Genomic DNA, 14,933 nt, shown 5'->3' with positions numbered 1-14,933 from the left:
TCCCCCTCCCCTCCCCTTCTCTCCCCTCCCCTCCCCTCCCCTCCTCCTCCCTCTCCTCTCCTCCCCTTCTCCTCCCCTCTCCTCCCCCACTCCCCTCCACCCGCAACCCGGACCCCGGAGGCCGTCCCTCCAGCTCCAGGGGCAGAGCTTCCCTCAGCCGTTCTGGCCTGTTTGGAAGGTGACCTAGATGCTGAGGAGCTGTAGGGGGAGGAGGATGGATTTGGAACTCCTCGCTCAGGTGTGCCCGTCTGCTACCAGCTCAGCGCTGCCCGCAGGCCTGGTGCGGAATGAGGGCCGGTGGGACGGCAGGAGCAGGGGTGTGTCTGCCCACAGGGTGCACTCCTGGGCCCTCCTCTGGGGGCAGCGTGGCTCTGGCCGTCCACTGGGGTGTTGCTGACGGACCTTTTCTTCTCACCCTTTGCAGACTCTGACCTGCCCCGGCCGGAGCAGGGTGGCAGGCAGCACTCGGGGGCGGAGCTGGAGCCCCTCACAAGGTAAGCGGAGGGCCCACTCACCCTAGCTCCACACTCTGCCCAGTGCTCTGTCCTCACGGGGACCCTCCACTTGCCTGAAGGCCTGAGGGTCTGTGCAGGACTTCGTCTGCTCTGATGGGACGCTGGCCCTGTGGCTTAGCTGATGCTGGTCCTTGATAAAGACGGAGAAATGCCCAAGGGTGTGGGGAGTTAATTCCCTTGGAAACCTGGGCCTGGATGGCAGGGTGACTGCACCCCCAGCTGTGGACGTGGCATGTACCCGGAGCCGTGTGGAGGAGAGGGGTCCTCCAGGGTAACCGGGGCTGCACCGTGGACGGGCTCCAGGATGCAGGCCACCTCCCCCAGGGCAGGCCACGCCCCAGACCTTGGGCTGGAAGGACAGGAGCTGAGGCTCTGCAGCCCTCTGGGGGGCAGGTTATGTCCTGATTCCGCACCTGCTGGTCACGTGACACGGTACCATCACTGTGTGTCCACAGGCCTCTGAGAAGGCCAAGCTGAGCCCCCTTCCCTGGGCTGTGGTTGCATCCTGCACATTCATGCACTGAGTGCGGGGCCCGGTGTACCTGTTCTCACGAGCGCCAGCTCAGTGGACTGGCCGCTGTGACTGTGGACCTGTGAGGACGCCGGCCTCTGTAACAGAGGACCCAGGGAGTTAGCTGTGGGCCCGGGGTGTCAGGGTCAGGCACAGCGGCCTCTTCCCGCCACAGGCCCGCCCAGCCACTGCCCCTCCATGTCATGGGTTGAAACCCAGCTCCTCGGAATTTCCACTCCCAGATCCCAAGAGGCCTCCCAAGAATAACCAGAACCTTCTATGGGTACTTTTAAACATTTAAAACATGTTCAGGTAACACACACTAATGAAAGTCTTGGGATGTTTACAAAATGAAAAAGTCTCCCTTAGATTCATCGCCTCTTGAACACCTGGAAGTATTTCTTTCAGCGGTCTCCTTTCCTCTAGTTTAGGACTGGTTTTTCAAAGTCATATAATATTTTCTATTTTGCTGTTTTTACTCAGTCCTGGGACTATCTTCCATGTGTTCCCCCTGCTTATAAGTGTTTTGATTGCTGAAGGTGGCATCTGTGGGTCCTCAGTCCTTAGACCCAGGCCACGGACACGCCTGCGGGTGTGTGGTGAGGCTGTCACACCTACGAGTGTTCCCTGGCCGCCCTGGGCTGCACGCTTCCCCGGGCGTGTCGCTACATCCTGACAAATCAGACTTCTGAGAGGGTCTCCACGCCAGTGACCTCTTCCGCTCCTTAGGGTGATTTTAACAGAAGAGCAGAAATAGGTGGACGGTTAGGGACACATCAGGACAGACAGTTGAGTGATCAAAACCAAGGCTTCTGCATCTAAACCTTGGTGCCGCAGGCAGGGCCGGGGAGGTGGGGGGCCCACACTTACCCCTCTGAAGGGAGGGGCCGGCGTGGCGGGTGGAGCCCCCGCCCTGAGAACCTCTCCCTTGGCGCTTGGCTGTCTGATTCCTCACTGGTGGTCAGGTGTATCATTCTGGCCGAGAAGGTGTCACAGTGTCCCCTGGCCTCAGGGGTCGTCAGGGGAGGCTGGCCCTCCCCGGCCTGGCCCTCAGACCCCGGCCCCTGGGGCGGAAGTGAGCGCACAGGCCTCTCCTCCTCTTCCTTCCGTCAGTCATGCCGTCCTCATCTGCTTCTCCATCTGTCCTGACACAGGTCTCAGCAGGAGCCGGCTGCAGTCCAGGACAAGCTGCTGCAGGTGGCCACGAGGGAGAAAGGGGCGGCCGCGAAGCCCTGCAGTGCGTCCCTGCCGCAGGCGGAGGGCTTCGAGGACCAGGAGAAGCAGGCAGCTGGGCTGGTGAGTGTGGGTTCCTTAGCCACCCCACGGCGCCAGGAAGCGGAGGCCAGGCGGGAGCCTGACATGTCCAAAGCCCCAGCTCCTGCCCCGTGGATAGGGCGTCCTTCTAGGGACGAGGAGCGGGGTTCTGGCTGACTGGCTCTGCAGCCTCTGGTCTGGGTTTCAGTCTCAGGGGCCTCGGGTTGGTTTGGCCAGGGCTGGAACATTGGATGGTCCTCCTGGAACCTGACAGTGTAAGGGCTGCATGGGTAGGGGCGGGTGCCAGGAGCTTGGAAGGAGACCACCGTGGGCTCCGGGGCAGCAGGCTGGCAGGAGAAGGCAGTTTTAGAGGCAGGTGGCCTGAGTGCAGACTGGCCTGGGCACACCCTCTAGTGTCCAGGCCGTGGTGGACGATCATGTGTTCACACAAGCTGCCGGGTGATGAGGGGAGGGAGGCACGTCCAGGGCGAGAGGGTGCTGGCAAGTCGTGAAAGTGTGCCATGATCGCTGTCAGCACACGTAATGGTGGGGGGTGTCATTAGGGTCTTTCTGCTATAAGTGCAGCCTTGTTTCACAGCCCGAGAGGTCGCGGTGCCCGGGTGACTGAGTCAGCGGCTCCCTGGCGTCATCGTGTGCCTGGGTTCCCCTTCACTTTGCTGACCTCACTGGAGCATCCGCAGCCCGCTGGGCCACAGTCCACACGCTGCTGGCCATCCCCCCACCCAGGTCTTAGGCAGACAGGACAGTGCCCAGCGGCAGAGGAAGCCCAGGAGAAGTCCTCCCACCTCACCCAGCACCAGGGCCCTGGCTGAGCCAGCCCTCAGTAGAGGGAACAGGAGGGGCTCTTCCTAGTCACGTTTGGATGGAGGGGGTGGGCATCCAGGCAGAATCAGGACCGATAGTAAGGAGTCATTGTCCGCACTGCAGTGTGTGGGCTATTCCCGCACATCCAGGGAGTTCTTGACACAGCTGGGTGTCCTACAGTTTAACCTAGTTCTGACACCGTCTACTGGATTTGGCATCAGACCCTAGGGCTGGGTCCCATTAGACTGTCTCCATTCTCTTCATCCTGCTCCTGCACTTCAGACGCCGTCCTCAAGTCCAGGCTGGCACCTGTGCTTCTGACTCATCGGCCAGAGACCAGAGGTTCCCATGACCCGCCTCGGGTCCGTTAATCCGCTAGAGCAGCTCCCAGAACTCAGAGGCGTCTGACTCAGGAGGCAGCAGGTTTGTCATGAAAGGATGTGACTCGGGAGCTCACTGAAGCCCAGGCGGGCACCCAGGGGCTGGTCAGGGTTGGGTGATGTTCTCTGACAGGGCCACCTGGTGAGGAACGGCGAAGTAGAGAGGAGTGGGGTGAGGACAGGCATTTGCAGGGCCCGGCCGCCCGGCAACCAGGTGGAGAGGGCCCGGCATCAGTGTGGATCAGGCAGAACCGTGGGCACCTGGGCAGTTACCTGGCTGGCACTGCGGCCTTCAGGTGTGGAGCCTCGACACTCTCACCTGGAGTGTGGTAGTTACATGCAGCCTCCCTCCTGCCCCCACCCAGGCTGTCCCTGGAGGAGACCGCCCACCAGCGTGGGGGTTCCACCCGAGCCTTCGGTTCAGGTGTGTGCGTTTCTTTATGTGAAGGGTGACTTGGTCTCCCCCAGGCCTCTGGGTGGCTGCATCCTTGGAACCAAGGGTTCTTGGGACCAGCAGAGTGAGTGCCTGCCTTCAGTTTGGAAGTGCATGTTACTTCCGGGTGTCCCACTTTTTGACCGTCCAGCATCCATTTCCTCATGCACTTGGTGCCCCGTCTCCTTCTAGGAACTTACTTGCTTCCTGCTGCGTGTCCTGGGGCAGGACTGCACTTGCGAAGCCCAGTCTCTCTCCCTGCCTTGGGATGGGCAGGGTCTGGGCACGGGGCCCGGGGCAGCCAGTCAGATCCTGGCTTGGGACTTGCAGTGTTGAGCGGGGAGGCCGGCGTCGGGCAGCCTGGGGCTGTTCGTCACGGGGGCCCCAGTGGGGAGGACTGGCGTCTGGGAGGCCGTGCGTGTTGCTGCCCCCAACACCTCCCGGGTGCACACCTTCGGTCTGGCTGTCTGCTGCTGCCTTTCGGGGCCTGGACTGCCTGCTGGTAACCCTCCTTACCTTACTTCTCTGGCGGTGCTCTCTTGCTGGCCTGCAGCAGGTGCAGAGAGACGTGGCTGGTCTGGAAGCACGTCCAGTGCTCCGTGCCTGCGGCAGCGCGCCCTTCTCTGCAGTAGCCAGGCAGAGGTGGAGCTGGCTGCCCCCCTTGCTCCCGCTCGGTTCAGCGTGGTCAGCAGGCACTTTTCAGCGGAGAGGGTGTCAAGGTTGTACTGTGAGGGGTTTAAGTGAGAACGAGCAACCGGAGGACCTGGGAGGTTGCAGAAGGGAGTTTTGCTCCTCGCCTGAGTCCTGCCCCTGGGCATGGGGGAGCGGCGTGCCCCTCCGCCCAGTGTCCTGGCCCCCGCCCCGCAGCCTCGTCCGCAGGCCCTCCTCTCACACGTGCCGCCTACGCTCTCTTCGCCTCTGACTTTTAGGGTATTGACTTCTCAGTTCTCTTCTGCATGAAGGAAGGATTGAGCTCGTTATTGGGAAAAGTTCATAAAACTAATGATGAGGAAAAGTAATCATTTTTATAACCTGCTGCTGTCTCTCACCCAGCGCCGTTCTGAGCGCTGCTGCGAGTCCCTGTGCGTGGGGACTGTGGCGCCCCAGCCGTGATGGGGTGAAGGCCCCCGTCCGTGAAGCCGGTGCGAGGTGCTTCCCCTGGAGGGGTAGGAAGCCTGGCGTCCAGAGACGTGTGAAGGAGCAGAGCGGTTTCTCGCGCCGGGTCTCCTGATGGGCAGAGCTTTCAACAGCTGGTGGAGGGAGGGACGAAGGCCACGGCGCCCTCCTTGGGGAGAGAGCCCACCTGCCCTCTGGATTCCTTACCGTCACTGGGAACGTGGAGTTGCAGCACCCCGTATTCTTCCCCAGCCAGCGACTCTGTCGTGTTACGTGTGTGTTCCCGTGTGCGGGCTGTACGCTGGGCACTTGGCTGGTGTCCTGATGAGTGGAGATGAGCTGCTGCCCGGGAGAGCCTCTCTCTCGGGAAGGGGGGGGTCAGTGCCCTCACAGGTGACCACGCAGTGTTCCGGTTTCCTGCCTAGGGGGCAGGGAGGTGCTGGACAGGGATGGAGACGGCAGCCATGGCCTCTTACTGGTGGGAGAGCCCTCTGACGGGAGCATGTGGGCTGGGCCTTGAAGACTGAAGAGAAGTTTGCCAGGTGAGGACAGAAGACAGAGGGCCCTGGGGCGGGGGTAGTCCAGGGCTGGAAGCTCGGCAGGAGGAGGGTTCCCTTTGGACGCCTGGAACCAGGTTCTGCACAGGGCCTCAGGGGAGGTCTCCTTACCCCCAGGAGACCCGCGTGATGTGGGGGGAGGGGTGCGGAGGCAGCTAGGGGCAGAGGGAGTGGTGGGCAAGGCAGGAAGAGGGCTGAGGTCCCGAAGGAAGGCCCCAGGGCAGGAGTGGGAGGCGGCTGCAGGGGGAGCAGGACTGGCGAGACGAGAGCAAGCGAGGGGTGGCCCGCCCTCCTCCCCTCCCCCATCCCTTCCTCTTCCTCAGGTGATTAACTTCTGCAGGGTGGGAATGGTGTGACCATTTGGGGTCCTCTGTGGCCGCTGGCAAATCACAGGTGCAGGCGGGCAGCTGTGGGAGGGGACGGGAGCCCACGGGGGTGCCGCCTCCTGTCCTGGAGACCCCCATGGGGCCGCCCGTTGGCAAACAGGGAGGCAGGTCCCCACACCGGCCTTCTCTCCGATGGACGGCAGCTCCCAGTCCTGCCGCTTTCAGTCAGTTAAACACAGCACAGCACCACACCTTCCAGTGAAATGATACCGTGGAGCTGACTGGAAAGAAGTGCCAGTGCTGCTGGCGGGGGCCGGGGGCTCCGGGTGGCGGCCCAGGCCAGGGGGCCAGGGCGCACTCTCCTGGACATGGGGCTGAGGGGCCTGCGCTGGGGAACAGGGTCTGGCAGGGCTGTGTGTCTGAGGACTCGGTGGCCTTGTCCTCGTGCCTCTTCCAGTCTGAGCTGCAGACAGACCTTGCACTCCTGCGCAGATGGCTGCTGGCACCTCGGCGGCCGGTAAGGGCGCGGTCCAGAGAAGGAGCCCCTCTGCGGCCCCGTGTGGTGCCGACCGGGTCTGGCTGGCGGGCTTCGTCGCAGGGGCCAGGGCGGGAGCTTGTGAGGCTTCGCGGGCCACGCGTGGGGTCCGGCACGTGGGCACGTTCTGTGTGCTGTTCTGTGGCTCAAAAATGCAGGCCCCGTCTGAGCCCAGAGGCCACAGCAGACGAGCTGCAGGCTGCGGTTGGACAGACCAGTGCTGCTCCGAGGGTTTAGTTTCCTAAGTGCGAGGAACCAGAGGCCTCGGGAGGCTGGGGCTGGGCCTGATGCTGCTCCCGGTTCCTCAGCAGTCATTACTCCCGTCGTGAGAACTGGATGGCCTGGTGGCGTCTGGCCTCTAAAAGGATGGTTTCCCTGCAGTAGCCCGCCAGGCTCTCTGGGGAGAGTCATGAACTTCCACCTTAACTCCTGGTTCTTTTCACCGTGGTCATTTTTATAGTGTTCACTTCTCTGCTGGAATTCCCAGCCTGTACATGTGGACCTTCTAAAACATCGTGTTTTCCAAAGTCTCTGATAGTTCCAGCAGCTGGGCCATCTCTGGGTCTGCTTCAGTTGACTGTTTCCTCTCTTGTTCCTGCAGCTCTCTGTGCTGTGTGGTTTCTGCTCGGTGCTGGACACCATGCTTGCAAGCACAGGGAGACCGAGGAGGCGTGTTCAGGCCCAGAGTGGCCCCTCTTCCTCCCACAGCCGTCAGTGTGGGAGACTGAGTCCACACTGTCATCGAGCAGGCCGTGGGCTCGGGTGTTTTTCTAGCCCTCAGACTCAGGGAGGGTGGGCTTGGGATCCGAGCCCTGCAGGGTCCTGTCTGCTCTCCTGCCTTTCCACCCGGCTCTCTGGAGGCCCGGGTGCTTCCCTGCACCTCCGCTGGATGCCAGCAGCTGCTGTGTGGTGCTCGGTGTAGGGCCTGGGGAACCAGGGGCTTCCCCCGATCCCAGCCTGGCTCCCATGGTGGGCAGGCCCCTTGCACCTGGGCCTGGGGTTGTGCAGGGCGGGCGTCTCCTTCAGCCCTGCCGCCTCTTTCCCCCGTCTTTTAAACATTGTAGTCGGGGAAGATGGCCCTCATGGCTGATGCCGAGTGTGTTTCATGCTTCCCTGTTATTGTCATTGCTTTAACGCACTCTTCCTGCCCCACAGAGAGTGAAAAGGGCAAGGAAATATGCCTGGTCTCGCTCCCTCTCTGAATGTCCAGGGCTGTCCCTCCGCATAAGGAGCCACCATGCAGCTGGCCACCTCCACGCCCCACTCAGGGCCACGTCTGCTCAAAGAGCAGGGGTGGGTGCATTTCGTTCTTTTAGGGATTTAGAGCAGTTGGTTGGAAGGGGTAGGGCAGGGCCTCCCAGGTTCTTCCTTTCCTTCTTAAGGTCCACGTTAAAATAACCTGGCCTTGCATTTGCAGGATATGACAGCTTTTGGAGGAAGGAAAACCGTAGGTCGGCTTGTCTGAAAACTGGTTCAACCATGGTTGTAGCTGATCACACACTGAAAAAGAACTTTGGCTTTATTTCTCATATATTTTATACAAAGCAGGGGTGGAAGGAGGGCGTAAATCCAGATGCGGGCCGTCCAAGGACTGCCGTCCGCGCAGCAGGTGCATGCGCGGTGGTTATGAGGGCCGAGTGGGAGCTGTGACGTTGGGCGCCCGCCTCCTGTGCTCCAGGAAGCGGACGAGTGGCCCTGCGACGAGGAGAGTCCTCCAGCCTGTCCCCGGGCCCTCCTCTTCTGCACGCTTGCCCCTCTGAAATGCGACAGTGGGGCTGTGCGTTGTTGGGAACGTTACGATTGATTGTCCTCCGCTTCCCTCGCACCTGGGGACTGTGACTCGGGGTCTGCAGGAACCGATCCGTAGACGTCTGAGCAGATCTCACGTCCACACTCCTGTTTCTGGGGGCAGATGGCTTGGACTTCCACACGGGTGGTGTGGGTGTGGCAGGTGTGCACGTGGCAGGCACGGGGGGGAGTGAGGACCGAGGACCCCAGCGGCTCAGCTTTCCCATCAGCAGCCGTTCACCTGCCTCCACTGCTCTCTGTCCCTCCCCTACCCCAGCTCCCTGCCTGCCGTGCATCAGAACCTCCTGGGAACTTGGTGAAAAGGCACATAGTTGGATCTTATACTGGAAACACTGCATTAGACCCTGTCACCCTGGAGTCTGTATTCTGACGGACCCCGGGCTGGCGCGGGAGGCACGGAGCCAGTTCCCACACTGACATGGGGAGCAAGCGACCACGCAGGGACCCTTCTGCTGGGCCCGGAGGGATGTGGAGGGTCCCACTGGTCCTCGAAGGCAGGGGCTGTGCTGTTTGAAACGTGCCCCTGCTGCCTGCTGGCCCGTCCCTGGCACAGCGCCTGCCCACACGACGCCTTTGTCGGACTTGTCAGCTTCACAGGATGGCGGGAGCCCTCTGCTGAGTGTGGCTGGGAGAGAGGACCAGCTGTCTGCTGGAGCCAGGCCCTGGGGGACCGGCGTTGGGGCAGGTGATGATGCGCTGTTATCGGAGCTGGGCAGGGAGGCCAGGGCAGCACCGGACTCCCAGCAGCCACCTGGCTGGTGTGAAGCCAGACCCTCAGTTCCCAGCTCGTGTGATGTTGGAGGTTTGTGGCAGGAGCCCCGGCCGGCCTGAGAACGGAGAGCTGCCGCCCGTCTCGGTGCCTCTGGGGGCTGGCCATGCCCTGTGGACCCAAGGGTGAGCTGGCAGCCTCGCCCCGAGAAGCTGGCCGGGCTCCCGTTTCCCATCCAGCTGTCCCGCTCTCTGGGGCACTGTGCTGTGTCCTTGGTGGAAAAGTCATTTTCCCCTTGTTCAGCCAGTTTTTCACCACCTGGAAGGTGGGGACTGGGGAGCTGAGAGGTGCTGGGCGTGCCGCGAGTAGGAAGAAGGTGAATCGCAGGGCAAGTGGAGACCTCGGGGCTTCATCTCCCTGCAGAAACCCCCTGCCCAGGACCCGAGATTAAGGTGCCTGCTGGCCGGGCCGTGGGAGGGAGAGCACTGCACTCTGGGTAAAGACGTGCCTTTCGTGCTCTCACGGAAGGGGCTGGCGTTCCAGGTGGGCTTCACAGCCTAGCCGCCCCTCAGGCCCGCCTGTGCCTTGGGTGCACAGCTCAGGTGACCTCAGCTGTGTGCTGACAGAGGCTGGAAACCCTCATTAGCTGCTGACTTTGCTGGGCAAACGGCTGATGTGGTTTCTTCCTGGTGTCATTGCTTCTCATTAGCAGATTCCATGTCTGTGAAAGTGTCTGTTGGCATGGGATGCGCCCAGAGGCTGACAGCCGGGCTGGACTGAGGGCGCCGTGGGGGGCAGCCTTGTCCCAGGCCTTTCAGGGACTTGGCTGCCGGCCTCGCCAGGCTCCTGGGCCTCTGTGCACCTGCTGGGGCCCAGGGACCTGGCCACAGCCTCCCCTGGAAAAGTGCAGCGGTGGGGGGGCGGTGGCCTGGGCCATCTGGGCTCTGGGGCAGGAGTGGCCCCTTAGGGACCTCCTGCTTTGTTCTCGTTGAAGCCTGGGGCTGGGAGTCTGGGCCTTTGTGTGCTGAGTGGGTCTCGAGCGGCCGTGGGGGACACCCGAGGGACCCTCTCACTGCAGTCGGATGCTGGCGGCCCTGCCTCTGGGAGGACTCGTCTGCTCCGCCCCGTCCCCACCTTCCAGGAGAGGTGCCCCGCACCCTGACACCTGCTCCATGCCCATGGGTCCCCTGGGGCCGGCCCTTCTGCCCGCCCCGTTTGGCCACAGCATGTTTCCCGTTTCTGCCCCTGGAGTGGAGGTGGGCCGGCGTCTGCCCACTGCTGGGCCGGGACACCAGAGGGCTGGGGAGAGGGGAGCTGGAGGGCTACTGCAGTCTGTTTATGTGGCTTGCTTACATAGTCTTTGCGGAGCTACCACTGTGCCTTTCCCTTTTTGTGAAAAGTGTTTCGGGTCTGTCGGCAGACCGTTTGCCCTCTGGGGTGGTTGCCGTTGCCGCGGCTGGCCATGCAGACGCTGGAAGGGGTGACCTGGCGGACAGATGCAGCGGTGGTCAGGAGAAGAGTCTCAGAGTCTCTCCCTCCCCCCGGGCCCACTCAGTGGCCAAGCCGGGTCCACGCCCCGTGCGTCTGGGCTCCAGGGTGAGAGTCTCGGTCAGAGCGACGCGGGGGCTGGCCAGGAGCAGCCTGGCTGTGACAGAAGCCCAGGTGCTTAAACCGTGGTGGGTATTTATCTCAAGAACAAGTCGTTGGGGCAGAAGGCTGGGCGGGTATGGTGGCTCCGTGCATCAGCAGAGTCCCTGTCCTCCTTCCCTCTGACGGCTGCAGGGTGGCTGCTGTGCCTCCAGGCGTCACATCCATTTTCCAGCTGGGGAGGAGGAAGGGCCCAAAGCCTCTCCTAGTGAAGTTTTGTTATTTTATGTGGGAGGGACGCCCTCCCCAGGGACTCTCGTCAGGAGGACTGGGTCACAGGGCCACCCTCTGGCTGAAAGCACGGTGGGGATGGTGATTTTGGCTGGACACTTGACCACTCCCCAAGATTCAGGGTTATGCTGTTAAAGGAGAGGCTGGACGCTGGTTAGGTGGTAAGTATAGCAGGGACCCCACTTCGAGGCCTGTGGACCTGGGTGCAGGGTCAGTGAGTACTGTCTCAGTGCCCAAAGACACAGCCCCCAGCCTCCGCCAGCCGCAGTTTCCTTGTGTGTGGAGTGGAGAGCATCCAGCTTGCTGTCGGCCAGTGGAAGGCAGGCCGTGCATGCTTTCCTCTCTGCTCTCCCAGCCTCCCCCAAAATGCAGGGGAAGAGAAGCTGCATCTGAGGTAGAAGTGGGGGACTCTGCACAGAGGGCAGGTGTGATGGCTGCCCGGGCACTGAGGTTCAGTCCTCCCCAGCCGGCATTGTTCCTCAGTCCCATGTGTGCTGCCCCTTGCCTTCGCTCCTGCAGGGCATGCTCTCCTGACTCTGACTGTGATTTGGGCTGGGAGAGGAGAGGCCCAGATTGGAGTGTTTTCATGAGCCCTGGGTCCTGGTGAGGCTGCGGGGAACCCCTGGCCTGCGCTTTTGGTGGCGTTGGCTCCCACTCCTGGACGAGGCAGCAAGGTTTCCCTGGGGGGTTCTGATGCCCTGCTAGGACAGGGGGAGTTGTTGGGGAGGGAATGCCTGCCCAGTGAGGAGCCCTTGGGTCCTGCCTACCCTAGCCTCAGGCTCAGCCACCCTCTCCTGCCGCTCTTGCTGCCTCTGCCCTCGGACGCCTCCCCTAACACCCTGCGGCTTCTCCTGGAGGCCCACCCCCGCCCCGCGGCCCGCTCCCGCTGCTCCCCTCCTGTCCCCGGGCAGGTGGTGTGGTGTGCAGCCAAGGGTGGACGGTCTGGACGGCACCTGTTTTCGGGGATCTGAGTGTCGGAAGGCGTGGAGCCCGGACATGGTGTCGTGTCTTGTCTTCCTGCTGACACACGGGGCAGTGATGGGGGCACGTCCAAGGACCTGTGCAGGATTTCAGCTGTGGGGCCGGTGTGTGGGAGCCTGTTTTGTGCTTCAGCTCCTCAGGGGAGCTTTGATGAGCCGGGAGTAGGACGTGGACCCCAGCAGCTGGTCAGGGCAGGTTCTCCGCTTACATTTTTCCCTCCTCTGGATTTCTGGGGGGCTTCCTTGGTCTTCCCTCCAGGGGTGTGGGCTTTGTGCCTCACGGTTTCCAGGGACGGGGGACTGGGCCGGCGTGGGGGCACTGGTGGCCAGGTATACCTACCTGGGAGCCTCACCTTGGCTGGGTCGTTTGGCCCAGTTTCTGGCCCTGGTCCCAGCCCAGGGGAAGCCCCTTCCTGCCTGCATGGGGCCACTGAGACCACTGGCTCTTCTAAAGGGTTCAAAGCTTTTGGAGCCATTTTCTTTTCTCGCCTTCAACTTGTCTGCTTGTTTCTCCTTGACAGCGGCTAGTGCTGCCCCGGGTTCAGGACTAAAGGCCAGGAGAAGCTGACTCACCCGGAGACCTGGGTCTTGCAGTGGTCAGGGTGGGTGGTCCCGCAGGAACCGTGGGTGAGGCTGCATTTGCTGCACTCTGCTGCTCCTGTGTCGGATGCCTCAGTTTCCCGGCTGTAGAGTGTTGGTGAGAATGCACGCAGCTTAAGGACTTAGCATGGGGGTCAACCAGGTGGCATTTTAGCCTCTAGGAACATGTCTGTACTGCAGTGGGTCCTCAACAAAATCACAGCTCTGGTTTTCTCAGCAAGCCTGAGCTTAAAGCCCCCCTTGCTGTCAGTCTTCCTCCCGGGCATCCTTACTGCTCGGTTGGCACGTCTGAAATCTGAAACCTGCTCCGTCCCGCCCCCATTTTCAGCTCCCTGGACCCTAACCCTCTCCTCCAGGTGTCCACCCGCCCTGGAGTGTCCGCGCCCTGCTTCCCCTCGTCCTCCTGTCCCACCGCACGGTGCTCTCTGGGCTCCCTAGGGCCCCTGGAGGGTCGCCCTGGGCTTGGAGGGTCTTGGTTCCGTCTTGTCCTTGCTGTGGCCTCACACTCTTTCGTTCCATTCCAGGGGCCCCAGTGCCCCCACCCAGCCATCCCGAACCCCTACCACACCCAGCTTTCTCTGTCCTCACCTGTGCGCTGCTCTCCCTGGTCCCCCAAGAGGTACCTTGTCTGTGGGGGGCCGTCCCCTTGAAGCTGCTCTGTCCCCTTCCTCCGCCTGCCGCTGCAGTCAGCCCCCCTCCGCTTGCCCGGCGTCCTGAGGTCATAGTTCATGTCTCAGACTCACTGCAGTTTGGTTTTCATGTCCATTGATACTTGGTTCTCAGGAACCACACACTCTTTCCTGCAAATCTGGTAACTTTCCGTCTTCATGTTTCCTCCATGCGATCCTTGACACGAAGAAGCTGCCCTGCCTTCGGTCTCTCTTATTGTGCCCCTGTGCCTCCCTCTTTGCGTGCTCCGCCCGCCGTCCACACCATACCTTGCTGGGACATAGAGTAGCCCGGGCCCAGCCCGGCCTGCCCCGCCGCCCCGCCCTGCCCGTGCCTGCGACGTACTCTGGCTGAGTGTGTGAGGAGGATGCCCCCAGGTACTTCTGCTCTTCCATCTGGGGGCGGTGGGCAGTCCAGGCCTCTTGCGGTTCCCCTGGGAGGGGAAGGGGCCGCTATGCACCCACCTGCTCAGCCATTGACCCTCTCTTGACGTCCAGAGCCTCAGGAAGGATGGGAGGGAGACTGGGGTGGAGGGCGGGCTCACCTTTCCTGCCCTCTGCTTTTCCCTGGAGCCTCCCGGGACTGGAAGGGAACGCGTGTCCTCTCTCGCGTCCAGCGCTGCGGGGCCCGTAGGGCTGGTGTCTCCCCAGCCTCTCACAGCACTTGCTCAGACACTTTCTCCCCCAGAAGAATTTGCCTGTGGTGCCCTCACTTGATTCCTGCCCCTGATCCTTGGAGAAGCAAGGATCTGCCCCTTTGCTGGGCACTCTGGCCAGAACAGACCCGGGTTTTTAGGCTTTTAGGGTGGAGAGGTGTTTTTGGTTACACCCAGCAGCTGGAATTGAAGGCCGGGGACTAGCGTGGATTCAGGAGCCAAGCTGCCTGGGCCCAGTCCTGCGTCCCGTTTGTGCTCCTCGGTCCAGTCACTTAACCCCTCGTTGTCCTTTCTGTTAAAGGGGGCGGTGCTTGTGCCTGGTGCCCTGCTGACTGGCATCTGGAGATGCCGCAGGGAGGTGCGAGAGTGCTGCACGCGGCAGACTGACCGTCCACTCCGCTGTGGCCTCATGGCTCAATCCGCTGCCCTTGGTGGATGGAGCCAAGGCTGTGGCCTGAGCCTCTTCCTGTCCTGCACATCGGGCCCACGAGGTGGCAGCCCTGGGCTGCTGGCTGGCTGGGAGCTGGGCTGCGGGAGCAGGCCTGGGGCGGGGAGGGAGGCCCGTCCCGTTTCGTCCCAGCCCGTCCCAGCCATGCTGTCTGCTGTCGCAGGGCCTGGGCCTGGCTCCTCTGCCCTGCCTGACCTCCTGCTGCCCCTCACCTTCTGTTGGGAGACCTGGGCTCTTGCCTTTGTCTGTTCTGGGGTCTCCTTTGTCGTGCTGCCCCAGGGGCTGGTGCATGTCATCTGGTGGGGCTGCCTGGCGGCCTCTTTTCCTGAGGGCTTCTCCTCATCCAGGAGTCGCTGGCTGCCTGCAGATGAGGTGGGGGGCACTGGGTGAGGATGGGGATTGGTGGGGTTTCTCGAAGGGCAGGGCTCCTTTCTTCCCAGAGCTGGTCAGTCAGTGCGCTCGTCTTGCTAGAGACTAGGGTTAAGGCCAAGGAGGAGTCCGTGGTCTTCCTCCCCGGCTGGCAGATGGGAGGGAAGGTGGGGGGTTCCCTCCACAAGCCCGCTCGTGGATGCCAGCGCACCACCCGCACCTCTCCCCACTTCCCTTTTGCAAAATGAGCAGACTCTGACTTTGCTGTGTGTGGATGGCTGGCCGTGGTTTGGGCAGCCCTGGGGATTTTCAAGACCCAGAGAAACCAGGTAACTTAGCCAGATGGGGACTTCCCATGGCAAAT

General features: G+C 62.2%; 1 protein-coding gene across 2 annotated transcripts in view; it reads left to right on the top strand.

Annotated features, from left to right (window-relative positions):
• Nucleotides 1–14,933, top strand: part of CHCHD6 (coiled-coil-helix-coiled-coil-helix domain containing 6) — a 121,783-nt gene that overhangs the window by 17,169 nt on the left and 89,681 nt on the right. For both annotated transcript variants that reach the window (XM_032458810.1, XM_032458811.1), the window contains exons 3-4: nt 425–494; nt 2,181–2,322. In XM_032458810.1, the coding sequence (XP_032314701.1) occupies nt 425–494; nt 2,181–2,322 (212 nt within the window). The remainder of the gene's footprint in view (nt 1–424; nt 495–2,180; nt 2,323–14,933) is intronic.

Source organism: Camelus ferus, chromosome 17 (genome assembly GCF_009834535.1).
Source record: "Camelus ferus isolate YT-003-E chromosome 17, BCGSAC_Cfer_1.0, whole genome shotgun sequence".
NCBI classification, from domain to species: domain Eukaryota; kingdom Metazoa; phylum Chordata; class Mammalia; order Artiodactyla; family Camelidae; genus Camelus; species Camelus ferus.
This window is presented reverse-complemented; position numbering and strand designations above follow the sequence as displayed.